Below are 24343 nucleotides of genomic sequence, written 5' to 3' on the forward strand. Positions count from 1 at the left end.
GGGTTGAAATGCAAATGAAGGCACCATATTGGTATAATTGCACTTTTCTTGTTTTGAAAATCTGTATGATGGCAACTCGTTCTTAGTTAGCTGCATAACTAAAATGAGTATAACTTCCTTAATTTAATTTGTATGCATTACTCATTGAGACTTTTCATTTGATTATTTAAATTGTGGATCTCAAATCTTATTTTCTCAACCTTATTCGAGAATCTTGGTATTCCGTTTTAACACTCGGGGAAAAAAAACATGCATGTTGTGAAAAGAAAATACTTTAACAAATGCTAAACCTCTGAGAATTCAAACTACCTGAAGGCTTTTTTTTTTTAATGGCTGTGTTATATTATGATTACGGAGATTCATCAAGTCAGCTGTTAGTAAAGCGTGATTTGTGATTGCAATACTTGAATCAAACACAGGTTTGCATGAACATGCTACTACACCTGAAGCCATAGTTTCTTGTCAAATGTCTACTGCTTTGATTAATTTGATTAAGTAATAAAACAGCTGAAATCCAGCTCTTTCTATAGGAGATTTATTCTTTGCCAATGCCTGAGATATTACTGAAGTCCTGGAGCTGAAAAGCAGCAAAGGGACACGCTGGTTTGTTTTGGCTTGAGTGCTCTGTTCCTTTCAACAAAATGGGTTTGCAGAATACTAGCACAGAATACTGTGAGAAAGGAAAAAATGGCTTTGTATAATCACCAACCAGGCAAAGGGCCTGAAAAAGGAAAAAAAAAAAAAAAAGGGGGGGGGGGGGGATGTTGGCAACTGTATTTTTGAGTAAAAACATTAAAAAGAAAGCAACCGACAGGGAGCCTGAGGGAGACATTTCTGACCGCATCTCATAAACCAAACTTTATTTAGACTGGTGTGTATCCATTAATTGTTCACAGGGGCTCGCAGTCAGTCTAATGGAAGCAGGTTTCAGCATCCGATAAATGGGAAGGGAAGGGAGAAATGATGAGAGAGAGAGACTGAAAGGTGGGATGAACTCTTACCAGGTGTTGTCCGTTGCCATGGCGTTCCATCAGGCGACTCCATTGCAGCTCGACGGGCTCATCAGTGACTGAATGCCAATAGGAGAAACTGAAAGTGGTTCTAAAGCACTGGGCTTCAAGCAGTCCCCACCCACCCACCCTACCAATAGGGAATGTATAGAACGTGACCTGTTTGTGTTGGTGCATGATTGGCAGAGAGAGCGCAGAGTAGGCCGCTTTTTGATGGCTTTCTCAGTTAAGTATGTCAGTTCCAGTCTTCCTGTCACACATCATGCATGTGTGCGTTAAAAATAGGGCTTGAGCATTGTTGTTAGTAATAATCCACTGGTAAGAGGAGAGATGTTGTATGAGTTTTCCCCTTGCCAAAGACTGAATGGCTGCCCACAACATCCTTAGGAAATCCTAAGCTTTCCACCTACAGCCATGGCAGGTAAAGTGTGTTTCACATTCCATCAAAGGTGGAAAGAGTCCTGATATACTGCATCATACTCCAGTAGAAGTACTGTTACTTCATTGAAATTGTACTCAATTACAGGTAAATTATACATAAAATACTCAAGTACAAGTAAAAAGTAGCTCAATTAAATAGTACTCAAAGTAAAGGTTTGTAAAAATGTACAATTGTTTTTTGAATGAAATAACACCAATAAATGCAATTCAAAATAAAAACAGATTCTCATACAGCTAAATGTATTAACCCTAAAACTAAGAAAATAACCATCATTCAATGCTGTTTTGGTGGCATGCATTATGTTTAATGTGGTTGGTCGGCTAAGACATGATGCATTTGATTTTTGTTTGGTCATTTCATTTCTCGTGGTTTCACAATGTCCGTTGATCATTTTAAAACCAAAAATAATGATCTGTCTCCCACTTGTCAAGAACAGAAATCCCAAATTTCAAGTGGAAATTCTGAACGCTCCAGGAGGAGTTCGCTTTTAAAGACAGTGTGGTTTGGCCAAAAACCAAGAAAAAGTGCCAGATTTGGCCCGTTGAATTCAAAATCACACACATCCTGATGGATTGAGGTTATGGGTCAATATTACATTTCTGCTAGTCACAGTCCAATGCATATATCTACTGAATGCCAGCTAGTTCAAACCAGTTAAAAGTTACAAATTCTTTGTGGCGTTAACGAGTCCTGAAATTGCATCAAATAAGTACACATTAAAGTAGAACTGAGTAACTTGCGCTTAGCGCGCCCCCTCAAGGTCCCTTTTGGTTATGTCACTGTTGTAAACACTCCGTACCCCCGAGGCAGCAGCTCCTCCCTCCCGCTACAGTGAGACAGGCAGCGGGAGGCTTCCTAAACGTACCGGGGAAAAATAAAGCCATTACCTTCTTGAATAAGCCTACATTCTGAGTGAACTCTTTATTGTTTAGAAACTCCGTAAGTTGACCATTTATACCGTAAAAGTGGCGCTGTTTATGATATATAAAGTGATCAGCCAGTTGTCTGACCTGTCACCCTGCTGCACAAACACACACACACACAATTGTTCCCTGGTAATGACGTCACTGGAGCGGTGAAGTGACCTAAAAGCCCCACTGTGTTCAAGCGACTCATCACGGGCGACTGAAGTGACTGCAGTCGCTACAGTCGCATTCGGTGCAGTACGTCTTGTCACGAGAACAGAGCTGCGAGACTAGTACCAGTCCGGAGGCTGGGAAAGTTGCAAGCATGGTTTTCTGACCAGACACAGCAGGGGGCGATGAAAGACCCCCCAATTACCCTCAGATGGATTACGAGAAGGATTTATTAAGGTGAAAAAGTTACTTATTCTGCTTTATATGTTTCACAAAACTCTACAGTCCTGCCAAATTTCATGAAATTGCATCCCCGAGAAGGCCCTAAAAAATAAGTAAATAAAAGTAAAGTGGAGGTAAAATATTATAAGAATAAAAATTCTTCAATAGGGCCTACACATCACTTTGGTGCTCGGATTTGCTCCAGTGATATGATGTCTTAGCCATCCTCAACCTACTATAGTGTGAGTGAATTGCATTATTATCCTTTCCACTATCCATGTTTCCTAGCCCGGTTTCCATGTTTGTGAATGTCACCATCGTCCCTGATACACAAAATATCTTCCACTCTTTTCACCTACAGTATATATATTCCTGAGCAGTTGTAACTGCGCATATCCACAAATTGAATATGCTTTGCCTCGACTCTTAGCAACTGTTGCTACGTGTAACATTGTTGAACTCCACCTCTCTCTCGCTCTTCAAATGACTAATCCATCACGGAGCGCACTGAAAGCTCTTCGTCAGGCCCCTGGAGCCGCTTGACGCCCCCCGTGACCCTCTCCTGGATGTTTCCTCATTACTTTATAATGTATTCACGCTTATGCTTCCATGGCGCTCGCCCTGGCCTCGTAATGAGAGGAAGCACTGAGCTGTTCCATTGCAGACAAGCCCATCACAATTTGCACGCCATTTTATTAACAAAAAAACAGCAAGCCCAGCTTCCAGTGGTGCGTTGCCAAAGCTCACCAGGCTCCAGCCTCCACTGCCGACAAATTCTCAGCAATGTGACGACAGGATGGAGTCTCTCAGCATCAGTGGGGTACCTCCGCTGGCCCCCGGGAGATGCTGTCATTATGCGTGTTTGCAATCATGGGAGCTGAATACCTTGGCTTAAAGTGAGGGAGAGGACTGACGAAGGCAGAGGGAGAGGAGGAAGAACTTGAGAGAGGAGGGGAAAGAGGGAATGTTTCGGCTCCTCGGCGGCGTGTTGAGCTTTCAGAAATGCATGTGCTATCATAGCAATGTTGTGTTTACCACAGCAGGGGGCAAACACACAGGCACAGAGGAGAGGCGCGGAAACGCCAGACACAGTAAAATGAGCAAAATACATACATTAGGACTCTGTATTCACTCCCAAGCCAAGCAGAGGGGGAGAAAACTCATTTCAATATAAATGGAAGACAAGCAGGGAGTGTGTATTTATATCAGCTTTTTGAACATCTTTTTTTTTCTACCCACCACATGGAAATATACAGCAGAAACCCGGAGACGAGTTTTGCCGGGAAGTCAGGATGTCAATGTTAATTTCCTCCTGTTGCTAAGGAGACTCTCTCTCTCTCTCACAGAGGCCCTGGTTTCCTCCCCCATGGTCACTGTGCTTTCAGTCAAAGAAGCCTTTCTGTTTCTCCGTTGTGCAATCAGACTGAGGAGCATCTCCACATCAGGCTGAGCACGCACGGACCAGGAAACTCCAACATCTGGGGAGCTGTATTGATTTCCAGTCAGGGGAAAATGTCTCCCCAGTGAGCTATTCAGAGCAGGTATACTCACTACACTCAGCCAACCGTCAGCAGGGATGGCCATGCTAGTGTTTGTGATGGCAGGTAGCCGTCATTCACAGAGGCATTACAGCTAAGCACCGTCATTTATCAATATAATAGCCCTCTTACAGCCACATGGTAGATAAATCAAGGGAAAACAGCTCATTTGGGGAGATGTGATGAAGGAAACACTTTTCCTTTTTAACAGAAATTAGTAACTCTGGCTTCTTAATATTCTCACCTTTATCACTCATGTTGCTGCCTCACAGCTTGAGGATCATGTTTCTGTGAAGGCTTTGCATGTTCTCTCTGAGGATGCGTTGGTTTTGTCCAGGTCTGCCAATTTCCATCCCACAATCTAAGCACATGTATGTTGGATCATTGGAGGGTGGTGAGAACATGCCTGGTATTGTCTCTGTGTTGTCCAAAGGACTGGAGAACCTGTCTTAGGTGTAACCATCCATCACCCACCATGTATAAATTCTGCAACCCTCAGCAAGATAAGTGAGGATGGATGTCAGGTACATATTGGTAACAATTTGATGTAATAATATATAATAAATAAATTACTGTGCATCCTATGTATCTCTATTTTCTATAATATTCCCTTTTTTGTTATTGTCAGTCTATTTTGTTTTTAAATGCGTACCTGCATGGGCCTATATTCATCACATTTTTAGACTTTTAGACATAATATGACTTTTAGATCATAATAAAGAGGCTTAAGTCAGTTAAAATGACTTCAATCTTCCATCAGTCACAATAAGTGATTGTGCAGCAAGGGGAATATTTTGGTGCAACAGTGATATTGGGCTATAATGTGGTTCAATATTGAATAAATACACACCGACTTTAAATTGGTGGCTTGTGCTAATGTCACCATTATTGCCTTATACAACAAACCCCGCTGGCCCCATCTTTCTTTGCAGGATTTGCATATTTTCTCTGAGTTTTCATAGCTTCTCTCTAATAAACAAAACATATACTGTATATTTGGTTGATTGGAGTCTTCAAGAGCAAATTGTGATTGTTTGAGTTAGCCATGTTTAGCTGAATAGACTACAGCGTTTCACAGACACTTCACAGCAGGGCTGCCAAACTCTTTATTTCTTTCTTTTTTTGGGGGGAATAAGGTGCAATTTCCTCATGATTGTGACCCACTTTAAGACTTTACAGGTAAATGACAATTGAAAATCACTGATGGTGCTTATGGTTACTGATATTGTCCCACAATTGCTGAGAGTTTGTAACACTTGCTGTACAAAATAAAAGAGGAAGAAATCAACAAATGGACAAACCAAATAACAAGTGAATACATTTGATTTTATTCAAGTAGTACCGTAACTGTTAAATACAAGTTTATTGATGAGTTTGCACGTGACTACATTGACGTGTAGTAAACAAATGGCCTGCAGTTAAAGTGAATGTTACAAATATTGCAGCTAAATGATTCACATCCATCACCTTTGATACACAAATGGAGAGAGAGAGAGAATGCAACAGGGACCTAAAGCAATACACCACATCCAAGGTTTTGGATAAAAAAAAAAAAACCCAAACGTAAACCTCTAAATGTTGCTGAAATCATTTTTTTTTACACCACTGTATTGTTGCAAAATGAGGTTTTTGTGTTTCACAGTAACATTTTTCTATTATCCATGCAGAACACAAGTTGTCAGCTGCACATCCGCCTCAATATGGAAATGGGATGAGACTTGACAAAGAAAAATCTTTGTCTGATTTCTTCTAAGTGCATATATATGGAAGCGAAATATAGTTGCTGCTGGGGACTAAACAGGGAAAAGACAAAAATGACAGGGATTTCACCAACGAATCCTTTTAGCAGGCCACTGACACATGAATGTTAGACGGGAGGGGGCCAGAAAGAGAAGGGGAGAGAAAGAAAAAAAAAAAAAAGAGTAGACAACCAATTTGGGAGTAATGCAACTAAAAACTGACAAGTGTAATTTCATCCATCTGGGCCGATGTGTAAAAAGCGCTGCTCTGAACATTCCCCATGATTCCCCCTGATTGATCTTCCCCCGGTTTGAAACACCTATTATTAGCCACGAGCCTAATAGCACCAGGATGGCTCAGCGCTCTCCCAGGGGCCAATTCTCCGGTCATCTGCCCCTCACTCACCACAGCTGTGGAAACCAACCAGGGAGGCAGGGGGAGGCGAGGAGGAGACGAAGCTGCCAAGAGGGGATGGAGGCGTACCTAGTGGGTGGGGGGGGGGGGGGGGGGGGGGGGGAAGAGGGAGTGAGATGTGTGAGGTTAGGAGAGAGAGAGCAAGGTTCAGGAAAAAGGACAGAATAGAGAGGAGATGAAGAGGGGAGAAGGTGCAGGGATGGAGCAGTGGCTGGACATTGGTGGAGAATGGAGAACGTGAAAATGATAACACAGGAAGAGATTGCGGATGTAAGAAAATAAAGTTATTCACAAAGCATTTATGTTCTAAAAATATATATATATCTCACTTTGGCAGATTGATGAAATTGAACACTAGACCAAACAATAATGGTGACTCACTAGAACCTGAACAAGAGCTAGCATGAGCACTGATGTATTTCAAATTATAAAGAAAAGCTCCATCCATTCATTCATGTAGTTTAACGCATTTTGGTCAGTTTAACTCTCAGCCTGAGTTTCCGCAGCATTCAGTGGCATAAAGAGAATGTATCGATTATCAAATTGATCTTTATCTATCCCTTTATCATCCCGACTCTTTTACAAGCTATTAATGGATGTCTGTGAGTTATAACAAATGAGAATCATCAAAAAAAAAAAAAAAAATCTGATAACTATGACCATTTTCTTTTTCAAAAATGCTCCTATAGTGTCCTGTCATTAAAACTAATGTGTGGCATTTAGGCCAAGAATTGGGATTTAAATCTGGATGCACTGTTGAAAAAAAAAACCCCTTGGCAATCTGTTTTTGATGATTAAAAACAATATTAAAATGCCCAAAAGTAGTAACTTTCATTGAGAAGCCCAAGGTCAGATGTCAGCAATAAGAAGTGCAAGCAGGATGAAGCTGAATGAGAAATGCTGATTGCACGTCTGCTGCTTTTGGGGAGTTTTTGTGATGGATTAAGGTCAGAAGTCGTCTCTTCATCTCCCCTGCATGTCTCTTTGATTGAGTGAGACCTCAGGTGAGGCGTAATGCATTTTCAAGGGCAATAATGACAATAATTGGCTATTTTCACTCATTCGCAATAGACAAAGTTGAATAAACGTCTTCACGGATAGCTGACCTGCATCAACATGTTTTTTCAGCGTAAATGAAAACAAAGCTGAAATAGTTTGCCATGGCATCAAATTAGAAAGTATGATGGTAATGGGTCAAAGTCTCATTGCTTTACTTTTTACTCCACCTGCAAAAAAGAATGGTCATTTATTTTTATTTTTTTTGTTATATATACAATGCAGTGAATTTATGTTGAGTGTCATAATCATAATCATAATTTTAATTGAATATTTCACTTGTTATTTTCTTGTCAAATGGCTGAGAAAAAAGTCTGTGCTCATGTAAAAAAAAAAAAAAAAATCTATAATGTTAAAAAATAAATTGAAATGTTTGTGCATACCCCTTGAAATAGGAGCGTGACCTATCTCGATACGGCGATATATTGCGATATTTTTTCCGCACAATCGATTATTGATGTGCTCAAGCAAAGTATTTTTTTTTTTTTTTTTTTTCTCAAGTAACTTTTCTGCTTTTTCACTAAAATGTGCAGGTACGTCTTCACAGAAATGTTGTCACTGTTTGTTGAAGGAACCAATATGTTGTTTACTGGAATATTCCACTATACTGGTGTCACTGGTAAGAAAGACCCTATGCTTTGTTTACAGAAAGCACTATTGGAGATACTTATTCGTTTACATTGGTATGTTGACACTTATTTACAGAAATGTTTCACTAAAATAGTGTCACTGTTCATAGGACACTTTTTCAATTTATTGCCTTTCAGAGATATAAAATAAAAATTGTATTTTTTCACTTAATCTTTTTTTTTTTTTGTTATGTCATAGATTATTGTAGATTGATTTCGGACCAATATATCAATAATCGCAGTGTTGTCATATCGTGAGCTTTGTATTGCGAATAGTATCGTATTGTGAGGTACCCAGAGGTTCCCACCCATATCCTGAAAGGTGTTCAAGTACCCCTGTTTAGTTTGGTACCTCAGTTTGGGAACCACTAGAATATATATATATATATATATATATATATATATATATATATATATATATATATATATATATATATATATATATATACTGTATATATATATATATATATACTGTATATATACTGTATATACTGTATATATATATCACTTATTTAGGGTCAAATGTTATGTTAAATAATGCTTTACTTGTAATTCCAAGCTTTAAATACAAGAACATTATCAATGCAGTACATTTATGTTGAGTGTTATCATTGAAAACATTATAATTTCACTTGAATAAAAATTAAAAGACGTATTTTAATTCTAACTTTAATATACAACTACATTGTATATTGTTGTAAACATAAAAGATGAAGTTCATGCACTTTTGTTGTAGATTTAATCTTTTTTTTTTAAATGAAATAAAAACACCTTCTCCAACAGTGTGAATTATTGACATTTCTCTTTTCGAATTTTGAATTTTAGGCTCTATAATTTGATCTGTAACACTGATCATGCACAAGCGCATGCATGCACACACACACACACACACTGACTACATTTCTGTAAAGGAAAGCAACCAAGCTGTGCTGGTTTGATGTGAGCCCAGTTTGATGGAGGAGTGTCTGAAGGTGCAGCCACACAAAGCAGCAGCTATCAGCTGACAAACTCCTGCAGCCCATGAGAACCACAGCAGGCTCTTTAGCCCATGTGTCCCTGCACCAGGTGTGATTCCCTTTCTCTTCACCTTTCTTCCACTCCGCTGGTGCTCTTGGATTTCATCCTCCTTTTATTTTTAAGCCACTGTTTGCTATTGTTTGCAGCGCCGATTGCAGAGAGGTGTTCACTCCTCTATGTGTGAACCCAGGTTTCTCTATTTGTGTCGCACAATGTCTGCTTTATGTTGTTATGAGAATAAAGTTGTGAGAACAAGGTTTCTTTGTGTTTTGTGTTATTAATGATTGGTTGTAAATGTTAAGCACGGTAGAGATATTTTTGTCTATTATTTAGGTCGTTAAAAAAACGACCTAAATGTTTTAAACTCGCAACATTGGTTATTTAAGTTCAATTTGACCTAATATTTTTGTTTTTTAGTCAACTAATTTTGAATTATATTAACTTTTGACTTCATATCCAGCAACATTTCTCATATTTTTTTTTCCAATAAATTAAAAGGTAGTCTAATTCATTATAGTAGACGTGTGCGTTTGATTTTAACTTTTAATTTATTTAACGTTCCGATGGTTAAAATACATAAGATCGTATAAAATATGGCCTACATCATTGATTTCGTTTAATAACGCCTCATTTTCATCGTTAATTTTATTTATATTAATTCGTCTATAATATTTTAAATGATATTCACAACTTGTTGATTTGTTATTCTGTCTGTTGTGGTACATATAGCAATTATTAAGCTTGTGTTTCTGAAAGCAAAGGCAAAAACGAAAACTGCTCTTTTAAGCTTTTCGTCCCATATTTTGCACAAAAAAAAAATCGTTATAATAAAGTTCTAAGAGACACGTTGCATTTGGATTCATAAACTTTTGATATAGAAGGGAGTTCTATAAGTGTAAATAAAACGAAATATTATTATTTTTTATTATTATTATATATTTCATTTATTATTATTATTATTATTATTATTATTATTATTATTTTTAGTATTATTATTTTATGATGATTTCTATTATTACTATTTTAAGTATAATTGGATAAATATAATGCATTTTAACGAAGAATGAAGGATGATCATTACAATTAATGACAGGCTTATTTAACAATTTCAATAAATAAGTGTGATATGCCAACTTGTTTATCAAATAAGTATAATTCGTTTAAATTGTTTGTATATTATGGAAATGTGAGTGTTTTAAATCAGATAAAATGTGGTCACTACTGACAGGTTATTCCTCATTCTTTTCCTGAGGGCCAATATTTCAACATTTATTTTTCTCATATATTTTTCTGATATGTCTCTCTCTCTCTCTCTCTCTGTCTCTCTCTCTATCTCTCTGTCTCTCTCTCTCTCTCTCTCTCTCTCTCTCTCTGTCTCTCTCTCTCTCTCTCTCTCTCTCTCTTTCTCTCTCTCTCTCCCTCTGGACATGAAAAGGAGCTGTAATTATTCCAGGAGGCTGGGATATTGTCTTTGAAGTAGGCCTACATGGGCCTCGGACTACATTAGAAGCCAAGCATGTGATTTGCAACTGTTGAAGTGAATCCCTCTCTTCATGCTGCAGAGAGAGAAATACAAGCAGAAAACCGAGCAGGGTGAATTTTTCGCATCTTTGTTTGCTCTCCTTTGTTTACCAGGGAATTCTGTCCTACCCCCCCCCCCCCCCCCCCCCCCCCCCCCCACCAACCCCCTCTTTTCCATTTTATTAATTCATTTCAATGGCTTTCAAACAGGAAAATGGAAATGTTGCTCCTGCCCCCTATTTCGGCGGCAGCGTCCTGGCAACAGAGCAATTTTCTATAATCAGGGATAAACGGCATCGAACAGTACATTCTGATAAAAAAGAAAGCCCATGATTGCTGGCCTTCCTGTCTGTCATCCACCGACCAAATCCTCTCCTTTAAGACCGACCACTGTGCTGTCAGACCTAATGTCGCGTATTAAGTCAAGAGAGGGAAAATGGGTCAGTGAGGCACTCTGCTCTTATTTTTCACCAACATCAAATTCAGATGAACTTTCCTAAATGCAGTCTTTGTTATTTACTACATGCACGCATTACATTTGTGACTAAAAAACACACACACACAAAAAAAAAAAATTCATTATTATTATTATTATTATTATTATTATTATTATTATTATTATTATGGCAAAATATTAAGCTTCAGTTTATGGTGAAAAATCCAGCTGTCGATCAGGCATTATAATAAAAGAAACAAAGATATTTAATTTAGGCCCAGACCTTGAGTGTGACCAGAGCACTGAAATTAAATCCATTAATCCACGAGAGGCTCTTAGGCCTTTGCTTATATTTGTGGTCATTTAGCTCCACAGCGCTGCACCACGTTCACACATCCCTCTCCCACTCCTGAGGCCATGCATATGCTTTTTTTTTTTTTGCTCTTCAGCAGAGAGATAATACAATCCTAATTTATGATGCACATTTTATTGCGAACAGTTGTGCGCCTGTAAGCACGTTATTAGTAATTTTTTTTTTTTTTTTTGCAACATAAAAACCGCGCCATTCTTTTGTGGTGTGCATGTGCGCTTTTATACAAAACACATCAAAGCTTTGTTTAAGAAGGTTTGCATTTGAAAGCTGCGCGTAATTTACGTGCGTAAAAGCGTCACAATGCATTTTGGCACCAGCGCAATTCTGCTGCAGTGTTTAAAGCTGATTGCTGATTTTTTTTTTTTTTAAATGTGTGTGTGGGGAATTCAGTTACAATGAATGGCGTTGTGCTGACAGCACAGTGTGGTATGCATCTGCTTTTCCCTTAGCCACTTCCCGATGGAGAGTCGTCGACGCCTGGCTGTCTGTGAGGCGCTTGTGGCTTTGCGCTGGAGGAGAAGGGAAGACATGTTAAGTGCCCTCTTGGTGTCTTTCTGCAGTGACGCGCTCCTGCGTCCCCAACTGTTCGGTCTGCGTAAAGCCAGAGAGGTGCACGATCCATGCGATCCAGAGTGACCACAAACACTCAGTTTCTCTTTGTAATTACGACCCCTTTTTTTCTTTCTGAAATCTCTCCTATATAATTTACACGTGTTTACAGAAAGACTGTCCATCCATCCATCCATCCATTTTCCCACCCACTTGCTCCTTTTCAGGGTCGCGGGGTGTCCAGAAAGACTCAAATAAGCTAAACTTTTTTTTTTTTTTTTTTTTTTTTTTTTTTTACTGTGCGTAAAGATCAGAACATCAAGTTTTAGCCCCGTGCAACCACCTGAAATACATTTACAAAGCAAAATAGCCGCGTTAAAAACAAAGTAACATCCGGGAAAGTAATGGGAAAAATCTCAAATTTCATGGCACCCCAGACAATGAGAATGAGGGGATTCCCAGGCCTGCAGGGTGCAGCCTGCCTGCATGCAGCAGTTGGATATTGGAGTGATTTTAGAGAGTCGTTCATCAGTGCTTAAAAGACAGCTGGAACTAAAGACCACTTCTGTTAAACCATTCATTGTGCTGTAGGTCAATCATCTCCTTAGGGACAGTGATTTCCAGATTTGGAGCTGAACGATGATCATTTTATGATTGACATTTCGACGATGTGATATTGGATTATTTCACTTGAATATGAACTTTTGATATCATATATATAGATTAAAAAATAATAAAATAAATAGTGAATAGTCACCCGCGTGGGCTTCGATTAAGTGATTTTGAAGAAGTTTTGCACATTTTAAATATTTTAAAACGACTATAATTAGTGAGGATACATTGGCATCCTCACTATTGTATTCGTTCCCCTTTATTATTATTATATGTTTTTATTCTTCTTCCGTGCACTCTATCTACTCCCACAATTTTTAACCAATTTCAACAATTGAGATATCAAACTCTTCAGAAAATTCTGCACTTCTCTGCTAAATCTCAGTGGTTTGAAAACTTTTCAGCTTTTTGAGTTATTTCTCGTGGAACTTTGTGCTCTCATCCACTTACATTGAAAGTTCGAACCTTTTTGACCCTCTTGTGCACTTTGACCCTCTTCATCGTCGGCCATTTTTCAACCTTTTCAAACTTTTTCAACTTTTTCAACCTTTTTCAAACTTTTTCAAACATTTCAAACTTTTTCAACCTTTTCAACCTTTTTCAACCTTTTTCAACCTTTTTCAACTTTTTCAACCTATTTCAAATTTTTCAAACTTTCTCAAATTTTTCAAACTTTCTCAAATTTTTCAAACTTTATCAAAAAATTTTCAACTTTTTCAACTTTTTCAACCTTTTCAAACTTTTTCAACCTTTTTCAAACTTTTCAACCTTTTTCAACCTTTTTCAACCTTCAAAGCGATTGTTGCTAGGCTATTACAACATTAAGGCCATTGCTAGGTTAATGCTATGCTAATGTTGTGCGACGCGGGCCAGCACATGCATCCTCACTTGCATTTTCTTCAGGAAATGCAAAAATTCTAGTTTGTTTTGCTTTTGTTCATCATTTTTGAAAATTTGATGTGTTTTTGATTACATCTTTCAATCAGACGCGGTTGTCATCGGGAACATGCATCTTAAATATTTAAAAAGCACGAAGGTCATGTTCTGTGTATGTTCAGACAAATCCGTCCTTTCAGCGCTGCACTTAATCTCACTCAGTTGCGCATGGAAGCCACACACACACACACACTCACACACACACACACACACACACACACACACACACGCACGCACACACACACACACACACACACACACACACACACACACACACACACACACACACACACGCACACGCCTGCACCATGCAGCACACTGAGATTTGGACATTACGCACGCTGCTGCTGTCCAGTCCACCCAGTATATAATCCCACAGAGAGGCGCATCGCCACAAAACCAGAGCAATGAAGACTTCTCACATGATCAAACCCTGGTTTATAAACCCACGGGAACGCAACCGACGCTACTTAGCACTTTAAAGCGTCTGCAGGATCTAATTTCTGTGTCCGACAGGAATTGGACACTGTGATGAATCACTGAAGGACGACCAAAGTGTGCAACTTTAGTCAGCGTGTGCCTTGGATGTAAAGTCATATCACATGATGTGAAATAACTCATCCATGTCCGAGCGCGCATGGGAGGAGATGAAAGATCTTACCTGCATTTGCTCCATTAGAAAAAAGAAGGAAACAAACGCACAAACAGGGAATAATACATAATCCGTCATGTGCGCCATGCATCCCTCCATGCTGCTGCTGCTGCTGCTGCAGCTCTGTGGGACTACAATGATTATCCTTACTGGGTTGTGCACTTTTAAATCCCCACTAAGTAAATAACAACCATAGCCTATAATAGCAAGGTACCAAGATGTTGTTAGAGAAAGGGAGAAAATTGAAACTAAACGCCGCATTTAGACAACCGTTTCTGATAAGAGGATAATTGAGGCCACACTGGTGTATAATTAGGGGATAATTTATGCTATATTCACTTTTATTTCACCCTCCTAAAATAAATCCAGTTCACAATCATTACAGGCGAATTGTTCTTAATTTTATGGCAGCAATTGCATAAAGTGTGGTCGCTAATCAAATAGGTTTTCCCAGTAACTTGATTGCAGACATAATTATTTTCCATGGCCTCTTTTCGTGAAATTGCCCAATGCTACAAAAAAAAAAAAAAAAAAAAACATGCTGAAAGTGGTTCAAAGGAGAGTTTGAAAACCCTCAGTGACAGTGTAAACGGAAGGGCTATATTAGAGACAAACTGTATAATTTACATATAAGGACCCAATCAGGCCTCAGATTACAGCACGGATAAAAGACACTGTCAGTTTATGTGCAGGGTATCCTCCCATATCTGCAAAATAACCTATTGTACCCAAGGCTTATTGTTATTGCATGTGTCACATGCACTGGATAATGAATTCTCTGCATGAGGATTTTTAATCATATGGTCAGGAGCAGCCACAGGGTGAAAAAGGGGTAATTTCAGCACAGAGATGGGGGTGAAAACGTGTTTTTCTTTAAAAAAAAAAAAAAAAAGATTTGTGTTGTTGTTACGTCAAATAGATTTTTAAATGATTTTTTTTTTTTTTTTAGTTTAATTGGGGGGGAAATAAATGTGTCCAATGTTATTTTTGACCTGATGACCTATAGCCTAATTAATATTTTGACTAAAAATATGCAAAATATATTGTAGAACTTTAAAAAAAAAAAAACGGAAAAAAAAAAAACAAAAAACAATGATAGATCAATATATATTTGATAAAAGTCATGTTCTTCCAAAGAATAAATATGACTTTGGAATGGTTTCAAAATCCAACTATATTGTGTGTATAGTCTACTTTTTCTTCACAAGATTACATTTTTGCTTTTTAAAATGACTTTTTCCTCAGCAGGCATATTTATGAAAGTCCACGCCGTGCTCGTGTGCATAATTTTAAGGTGACAAAACCAAATCGACTGGGCGATTTCCCAGGAGCTGCTTGTACGTGTGCGCTTGTCTGTAGGAATTAGACGTCTTTCCCACCACATATGATTTCCTCCATAGTTGTGGTGGGAGCTGGTAAGGTGGGTTAACTCCAGCTCAAGTCTCCTAAGGCGCAGAGCGCTGATGACGTTTGGTTGGATGACCAATCGGGAGGCGCTGCCCTTTGGAGACAAACCATTTTACTTGTAGTGTCTGCATCAAGCCTAGAAGCAAGGGGCTCAATTTTAACAGAATCCACCTTAAAATCTCAACTTATGCCTATACCCGCCACCACTTTGAGTCAGAATATTAGATGCCAAGGGGGGAATAAAGACGCATCTGGGAAATTTAGGTGTTAAATCGGAGAATATCTGTTGACGGTGGAGAGGGGAGAGAGACGGCAGCAGCGCAGCGCAGGGGGAGAAATCCGATTTGGTCTTGAGAGAGAGGGGGCGAGTGCTCTCAAGGCAGAAAATTCGATGATGACCATGACTACGATGGCTGACGGTCTGGAGGCGCAGGATTCGTCCAAGTCTGCTTTCATGGAGTTTGGACAGCAGTCGCACTCACAGCAGAGCTCCCCGTCAATGGCCAGCGGCCACTACCCGCTGCACTGTCTCCACTCCGGCTCACACGCTCACCACCAGCACGACAACAGCCCGTACACGGGGAGCAACACCTACAACCGATCCTTACCGTATCCCTTCGTGAGCCATGCACACCACAGCCCTTACCTGCCCTCCTATCAGAGCAACACGGGAGGACAGACGAGGTTAGACGGCGCAGGTAAGTGACTCCTTATTTTCACCAACAGGCAGAGATCAGGAAAACATCCATGCACCCACCGGCGCTTCTGTGATTACGCACGGCCCTCAGCGGGGATAAAAGCATTCTCTCTGTCCACATTCAGAACTAATCTTTCAGGAGCTGATGGGCCATTTACAAAGGAGAAAATTGTTCGTAAATCGCACGGGATAATTCCAGATCCTGCCCGTTTTTTCCCCCCATCTAATTTAGCTCAACCATCATCCGTTCCCACAAAATCACTTTTAATGCTCGGGGTGTGATCATCACGACCGTGCAACCCTCACCAACTGGAAATTAGGCAGCCCGCACGCCATGAATGTTGTAATTAGCATTTAATTGACATGTCATTACGCGCAATATCCTAAATATGACAGCGTCTGAGAATTGTGGCTGCCCTGCACGTAAAGGCAACAAGATTTTTTTGTCAACGCCTTTTCATCTCATATTATTTCTCACACTACAGTCACCTTCTGTTTTATAGATTTCCGAGTGCTCCTTTTTTTTTTTTTTTTACATACAACCTCACATGGCATTTCTATTCGTATATGTATGCCTTTTTTATTGTAACATTTGCCTGTTTTTGTTTCAGAACAGCAGAAAACAACAGTAATTGAAAATGGAGAGATTCGGTTTAACGGGAAAGGCAAGAAGATCCGCAAACCTCGGACAATTTACTCCAGTTTACAGCTCCAAGCACTGAATCACCGCTTTCAACAAACACAGTACCTGGCGTTACCGGAGCGCGCAGAACTGGCTGCCTCACTGGGACTGACCCAAACACAGGTATGGGGACGAACATTCACAAACACATCATTGATATAGTTGTCATGAAGTAATTATATAAACAGTGTGGTTTAATATATAAATATGTATTTTTTTTTCTCCTTTACGCATGGTTGTTTTTACGCATGTTATCTGACATCTCGTCCTCTCCCAAAGGTAAAAATATGGTTCCAGAATAAAAGGTCAAAGTTCAAGAAGCTGTTGAAACAAGGCGGCAACCCCCATGAAAGCGACCCCATACCGGGCTCCATGTCCCTATCCCCTCGCTCCCCGACCATCCCTCCTATATGGGACGTGTCCGCTTCTTCCAAAGGAGTAAACATGCCGGCCAACAGCTACATGCCCGGGTACTCTCACTGGTATTCATCCCCACATCAAGACTCAATGCAGAGATAGAAAGATGGAGCTGTTTGGATCTCAAAGGCAGGATGCTGCTGCTGCTTCTACTGCAGGAATAAACGCAAACCAAGCCTCTGCAGTGATGGCACAAGCACAAACAAGGGGACTAACCGATTTATCTCGCGTACACACGGCTGTTGTGTTGGCTTTTTGTCATTCATGTGAACATCTTGAACGTCAGTTTACCAAATATCACAACTGACATTTTCTGACACTTTTGGCCACAAACTGCTCCGCTCTCATTGCGCACCACTGACGCACAGGATGGTTTGCCATGTGGACAGTTTAAAAAAATTATCTCTTTTTTTTTTTTTTTTTTTTTTTTGGTTGTTTCTCCAACATGCAAAAGCCAAGCAAATTGTCTGTCTGTAAATATAAAATGCGATTTTAGATGTATATAAATTTTTCATGTTTGTCAGAATTGAGTTAACTGTGACTCACAGACTTGTGCTGTCGAATTATTAAAAAAAAGAAAGAAAAAGAAACCCAAACGCTTTTTATTATTATTATTATTATTATTATTATTATTATTATTATTATTATTATTATTATTATTATTATTATTATCATTATTATTATTGTTATTATTATTATTATTATTATTATTATTCCTATGAAACCATGAACACCAAAACAGACTGAAAAAGGCTGATCCAGCTCATGCAGGGAAAAGCTCATTTCTCACTAGAATAAACATAATGAATAACCTAGACTTTAATCTATATAGATTTATCAAATGCACTCAACGCCAGAGGATATTAACTTACCCACCAATGCTGTTCACCTCGAAAGACATTTGCTCCAGGTCCAGCTTATCCTGTCATTTCACCCTCAATTATTGGCAGTATTGACAAAATGTTTTCTCCCATCTCTCCGTCCTAATGCAGGCCGTTAAATGCCAAGCTCCACGGGATCGATGCTGAACAAAGCCGCCAGCTGCAGCGGCGTTCAATATGAAGGAGATATTTGGGACAATTTGTGGGTTTTTATCCAAGTGAGGCTTTTTTTTCCATTCTCATAAATGCAGGCATAATTAGGGTAATTTTTGATGTAGCCCGCTGATTACAGCGTTTTTACCGTCAAAGATAATTACCTGTAATTTTCTACCACTTTTAATACTAAAAGGCATCTTTATTTGGATTTGAGGTAGCACAGATGGAACAAAAGGGGAAATTATTCGGTTATTCATATACAAATTGCTGAGAAGAGTGAGCGCTCGGGATATTATGTGAAATTAGAACGCTGAAAAGTGTCATGCAGCTGTCAAGACGCGGATGTCCCACTGGCGCACATTCAGTGTACCTGGGGGCCCCCAGACTGAGGCCTGTGTGCTCCTGGGCCAAGCTCGGGCTGCAGGGAGCCCGGAGCTGCAGGGAAGTAAACATCAACATCAGACATAGGCGATGCACACATGGAGGCAGAGCCGGGATTTGTAAAAGAGGAGGAGAAAGCTTTGATGTGCTTTGATGCAGCTGATGCACAACAGCAAACATCCATCCATTCATTCATCCCTTCATCATCCATCCATCCATCCATCCACCATGCATGCACCAATCCCTTTATCAAAGCACCCTTCTCCACAATGCACATTTTAGTGTTTAGTATTTAAACAATAAAATTATTGCATTATGTGCAATAAGACATCTGAACAATGCACATTGTAATACACAATGAGTTCAATTCACTGAGCTCCTGCACTCAAGGTTCTTAATGTTGCACACCTGCAGGAACTAAGTGGGATTCAGTGATTTGGAGAAATGTCTCATATCATGTCTTTTGCCAATAAAATCCTATAGAAAAAGGTTTTACAAGACTCATCATGCCATGACGTCATAAACAATTTTTTTTAGAGATGTAATAATAAACCTCCACCCCTTAACAAAAGGCAGTTTAAAAGTGTTCACACTAAGAGTCAGGCTGAATGCCACAGGTCATCTATAATTAAAAATATATATGAAATCAATAATAACAGATAAATACAAATACACGCGTGATCTGATTTGTCCTACAAACTTCTCCCAATCACATCAACAATGATGTTCTTTCCATTCACTAAATGGCATCCACAGCTCAGTGAGGAATGTCAGGCCCATACTATTCCTCATCTGTGGAACAATCAGAAAATATCTTTGAAATAAATGTATATAATATAGGAAAATATAATGCATCTTACCTTCTGTAACGCAGACGGACCAAAAAGCACAGTTTGCTGGTTGATAAGCAAATGCAGGTGGGAAAGTGCTCACACACCCCTGGTATAAGCTCTTATATATTCTCTGCAAAATGATCTGTTATTACTGTCACTGTTTAATGGTGAGCTTGAAAACAAAAGCTCTCTGCAATCAAGAACCAAGCAAATTATATAATTGTCAATGTCCAGATTATGATAATGGAGGGGCCTAATCCTGGAGAATAATTATTGTAGAGTGTTACATGTGGAAGCTGCAGTCCTGCATTAAACTAACAGTCATTATTTGGACTCGTTTTGAAAAAAAAAAAAAAAAAAAAAAAACAGAAAGAAAGAAAAAATGAGGGAAACTGTCTGAGTGGAAAATGTTCGGTTGGAAATAAACGGAGACTCAATATAATGGCACCCATCACTATTACAGTGTGTGTGTGTGTGTGTGTGTGTGTGTGTGTGTGTGTGTGTGTGTGTGTGTGTGTCTGTTGTATCACACAAAACCTCTGTTGTAAGATCTTCACTCCCATGGTCACTCCCCGGTGTTCCTCACACTGGTCCTGTCATGTTTCCAGTTCTGCTGCTGGTCTGATGATAACGTGAAATCCTGCAGTTTTTTTTTTTTTTTTTCTTTCTCTAAACCAGGTTTTTCTTTCTTTCAATTTTTTTTTTTTTTTTTTTTTTTTTTTTTTGGAGGTTGGGCAGCCGGAGTGCCGGGGAGCTGCTGAACTCTGAGACCCGCCTTCTCGCACAGGAATGCGGTTTGTGTGAGATGTTGGTGCTTTGCAAAGCCACTGATTATAGCCTGGACTGGAAGCTTTTTGACAGTCTTTGTGACTAAAAGCCAAGACGACAATAAAATAAAAATTTAAAAAATGATTAAAATAAATAATAATAATAATAATAATAATAATAATAATAATAATAATAATAATAATAATAATAATAATAATAATAATAATAATAATGTGATGATCATGAATGTTAATTAAAAAAATATATTTTAATACGCGTTTCCCATAAATCCAAAAAATAAATAAATAAAGTAACTAAAATAATAAGAATATTAATAACATATTTTATATTTAAAAAATGAATCTTAATGCACATTTTACATTACATTTAATAATACATTACACTTTTTTTTTTTTTTTTTTTTTTTTTTACCGTAAAAAAAAAAAAAAAAAATAATAATAATAATACATTACACTTTAATAACGCAATACACATTGCCTATGGCATTTACCGTACATGTAAGGGTAATGTGTACACATATTTTAAATATATTCTGCTAATGCATGAAATGTTGAATATTTAAACCTCATTTATGTAGAAGCTATGCTCCATAGCCTTTGTATTTAATATAGCCTAATAAACACATGACCTGATAACCCTCAATAAACTGCTGGAGATAAGATAGTGATAAGCTATTTCATACACTATATTTAAAAAAACAATAATTAATTAATAATAATTAAATATATATTTATTTGGCCTACATTTATATATTTTTAACGTGTTACTTTTTTTGCATTAGTTTAATCAAATTCGTAATTATATATATCAGCTAATTAATTTATCTGCAGGGAGTGTGTGAATACATTAGAAGGAAATACAATCCCAGGCTGTTACACAAGAAAAAGAAGAAAAAGAGTCAAGAAAACCTCTCCGGTTGCTTTTTATCCCATAGATCTCTGCGCTGTTTCTCACAACCTGGTGTGAAATCGTCGCCTGCGGCCCACAGACATGCCAATGCGACAATGCTTCACGTCTACAAGGTCTCTCATTATTTTCATGGTGGAGTTGTTGAAGGGTTGAAATAACAACACTACAGGAAAGTGGCAGCTTGCAAAGTGCTATTGTCCATTTAAACGTTTAATAGTCTTCCAAAAAAAAAATGCAATAAATTACATGCACACATTTACACATTTTACACGTTTCTTCTATGACTGGCATCAGATACATTTGCATATTCCTTTGAAATGTGAACACGAGTCCCATAGAAGGAGAAAACTAGAGGGAAAGCAACAAAGAGTGTCTCAGTATAACGTCCCAGCACCGAGTGCCAACGAGTGCTGTATGGAGTTGGGGCTCTGCAGGTGAGAGCTCATCGAGCTGCCGGCGGCGTTGTACCACGAACCAGCGCTTTCCAAAAAGTTAGACACCGTGGTGTTAAGGTTTTGTGGCTGGAGGCCGTGCGGCCTGGACAGACCCGGTGCGTCCCACACGGCCGGAGATTGTGGAGAGTTGCAGGCCATGGGGTCGCTGGAGCTGGGGCTATGGTCCGGAGGAAGCTCCCCGTTTTTCATGATCTTCTTCATTTTTGATCTTCTGTTCTGGAACCAGATTTTGACCTGAAAAAAAAAAAAAAAAAAAGACCATCAGTGGATAGAAAATTATAAGAAAATCAACCGAATCAGCCTTTTTGTGCGTAAATGCGCACAAAAAGAAATCAATTCATCATTTTACTATTTAAAAATGCATTTATAATTTTGATAAACGTGTTTAAGGGTGAAAAATGTATCATTTATTGTGGAAATTCCCACCTGTGTTTGCGTGAGTCCCAGGGAAGCGGCCAGCTCGGCTCTCTCCGGCAGCGCCAGGTACTGTGTGTTCTGGAAACGCCTCTGCAGGGCGGCGAGCTGGAAGCTGGAGTAGATCGTACGGGGTTTTCTCACCTTCTTCGGCTTGCCATTTACCATCCTCACTTCTGGCTCCGAAATCTCTTTTTCTAAAAAATCAAAACAAAAAAAAACCATAATAATAATAATAATAATAATAATAATAATAATAATAATAATAATAATAATAATAATAATAATAATAATAATAATAATAATAATAATAATAAAGATCAGAACAGGAATTAAAAAAAAAAAAAACATTTATTTTCATTTTGTGGAAACCCTTTTATCAGAAATATGGCATCCTAATAACAAAAATGAGTAACGCAGGATAATTGTGCAGAATAAACTAATTTAGCATTTTGCAGCACTATATTTTCTGTGGGGGAAAAAAGCAAAAACATTTGAAAAAATAAAACATTATAATAAATAAATAAGAATGTGGAGCTTCCAGTAATTACCTTCAGGACTCGGTTGAGTTTGCACCCTGCTGTAAGCTCCTGCATACTGGTGGTAGGCTGGGTTTGTGTACGAGCTGTAATCAGTGTAGGCTTTTGTCGCGTAATTTCCAGTTGATCCATTAATTGCCGGGTACTGGTACGGGTACGCATTCAGAGGTTTCCCGTAGGAGCCGGAACTCGGTGAACAGTAGCCGTGAGTGGCGCCTGCGGCTGGGCTGTAGTATCCTGAATCCGTGGCGGAGGACTCGGGTAGAGTTGGAGACTCCTGGGGCGGATGGTGCATGGTGGGACGCTGAAAGGAACTCTGGAATTCTGCCGATTTCACACTCGGGATCCTCCGATCGAAAACTCCAGTCATAATCTGAGAATAAAAAGAAGCGTTCGGTTTGGCCTGAAAAGTATATTTGAAAAAAAAAAAAAAAAAAAGAAGAAAAAAAAAAAAAAAAAAAAAAATCTGATTCCAAGGTGTCGTAAAAACTACTGTGGCATCGCGGAGAGGCTCTCAGGCCGTCGGGCTCAGCTGAAGACTGCAGCCTGCTCCGCAGCAAAGACTTGGTTAAATCCTGGGATGGCGCTCTTACGCACTGCAGGGAGGATCTGGTTCCATTGGCCAAGGCGCACACACAGACAACAGCTACACCCAAATCACGCTGCAGCAGCTTCCTCCAGAAGGGGGAAACCACCGGCCTCTGTCTGTGGCTGCTCTTTTATACTGACGATCAATGGAAGCAATTACAGTGTCGCCAGTGTATCAGAAGAAATAATAAGACATAAACCTAGTTAAGCCTCAGAAAAACACCAAATCATGTTTTATTAAGCCTTATACTAATACTTGGTTTATTAACACAAATTTACACCATAAATCAAATCAAAGTCATCAATACAACCACCAAAGTAGAAACCCACAAAAATCATTATTCAACAATGTGTTGGATTGTTTAGTCCCCTATTTATTATAAAGTAATTACAGCATAAGCTTTTAAAAAACTCATCTCTCAGACTAACTCGTGGCCTTCTTAATATATTCACCAATAATGCTGTTATAGTTCAACTATTTACACTATACACACGCTAATATCTCTCTTTTTTAATCCTTTTAATGCTTGTTTTCATGCACATAAAATCAATGCCCGCGCACTCTGTCCACATTCAATGGTGAACAGCGCCGACTGGTGGAGAAACTGAGATACTGCATTCTAAGCATTAGGTCGAATTAATAACGACTCATATGTTCCACTATTGATACAATTGATCGGGATCAGAGTGACAGATTAATATGGCAGGATTATAAAAGAAATGTAAAAGTAATAATAAAAAATTCAAGACTTTAATGCAGCAGTATTTTCAGAGTTTTGTTTTTTTTAAATTACTGTATATGATTCATATCAAGACTCTTTCTTGGAACAAATTAGTCACAACATTTATATGTATTTCATTTATAATAACACTAAAATTATTGTAAATTATTTATGAATGACAAAACTGTTTTTCGTAGAGTGGTGGAGTTATGATTTTACTTTGTGTGCCAAAATTTAAAAATACGGAATC

The 24343-nt window shown here is 38.6% G+C and overlaps 2 protein-coding genes across 2 annotated transcripts; one reads left to right on the top strand and one right to left on the bottom strand.

Moving 5' to 3' along the window:
- The first annotated feature begins 15594 nt into the window (after window positions 1-15594).
- On the top strand, window positions 15595-17790 carry dlx6a (distal-less homeobox 6a). The gene is made up of 3 exons (XM_028461965.1): window positions 15595-16328; window positions 16939-17132; window positions 17289-17790. Exons 1-3 carry the CDS (start codon window positions 16022-16024, stop codon window positions 17526-17528), a joined length of 741 nt encoding a protein of 246 aa, XP_028317766.1. The 5' UTR covers window positions 15595-16021; the 3' UTR covers window positions 17529-17790.
- A 3438-nt stretch (window positions 17791-21228) lies between these two features.
- Window positions 21229-23204, bottom strand: dlx5a (distal-less homeobox 5a). Its single transcript, XM_028461261.1, has 3 exons — window positions 22796-23204; window positions 22257-22441; window positions 21229-22064 (listed from the first exon to the last, which is right to left on the bottom strand). The coding sequence occupies exons 1-3, from the start codon at window positions 23151-23153 to the stop codon at window positions 21750-21752; spliced, it is 858 nt and encodes a 285-aa protein (XP_028317062.1). The 5' UTR covers window positions 23154-23204; the 3' UTR covers window positions 21229-21749.
- Window positions 23205-24343: the final 1139 nt, after the last annotated feature.

The sequence above is a fragment of the Gouania willdenowi genome, chromosome 11 (assembly GCF_900634775.1).
Source record: "Gouania willdenowi chromosome 11, fGouWil2.1, whole genome shotgun sequence".
Classification (NCBI taxonomy): Eukaryota; Metazoa; Chordata; class Actinopteri; order Blenniiformes; family Gobiesocidae; genus Gouania; species Gouania willdenowi.

Excerpts from the sequence above, each read along its gene's own strand:
- dlx6a (XM_028461965.1), top strand. The coding sequence starts at position 16,022 with ATGATGACCATGACTACGATGGCTGACGGTCTGGAGGCGCAGGATTCG. Across the intron at positions 16,329-16,938 it reads GACGAGGTTAGACGGCGCAG|AACAGCAGAAAACAACAGTA; the intron begins GTAAGTGACTCC and ends TTTTTGTTTCAG. Across the intron at positions 17,133-17,288 it reads TGGGACTGACCCAAACACAG|GTAAAAATATGGTTCCAGAA; the intron begins GTATGGGGACGA and ends CCTCTCCCAAAG.
- dlx5a (XM_028461261.1), bottom strand. The coding sequence starts at position 23,153 with ATGACTGGAGTTTTCGATCGGAGGATCCCGAGTGTGAAATCGGCAGAA. Across the intron at positions 22,442-22,795 it reads AACTCAACCGAGTCCTGAAG|AAAAAGAGATTTCGGAGCCA; the intron begins GTAATTACTGGA and ends TTGATTTTTTAG. Across the intron at positions 22,065-22,256 it reads TGGGACTCACGCAAACACAG|GTCAAAATCTGGTTCCAGAA; the intron begins GTGGGAATTTCC and ends TTTTTTTTTCAG.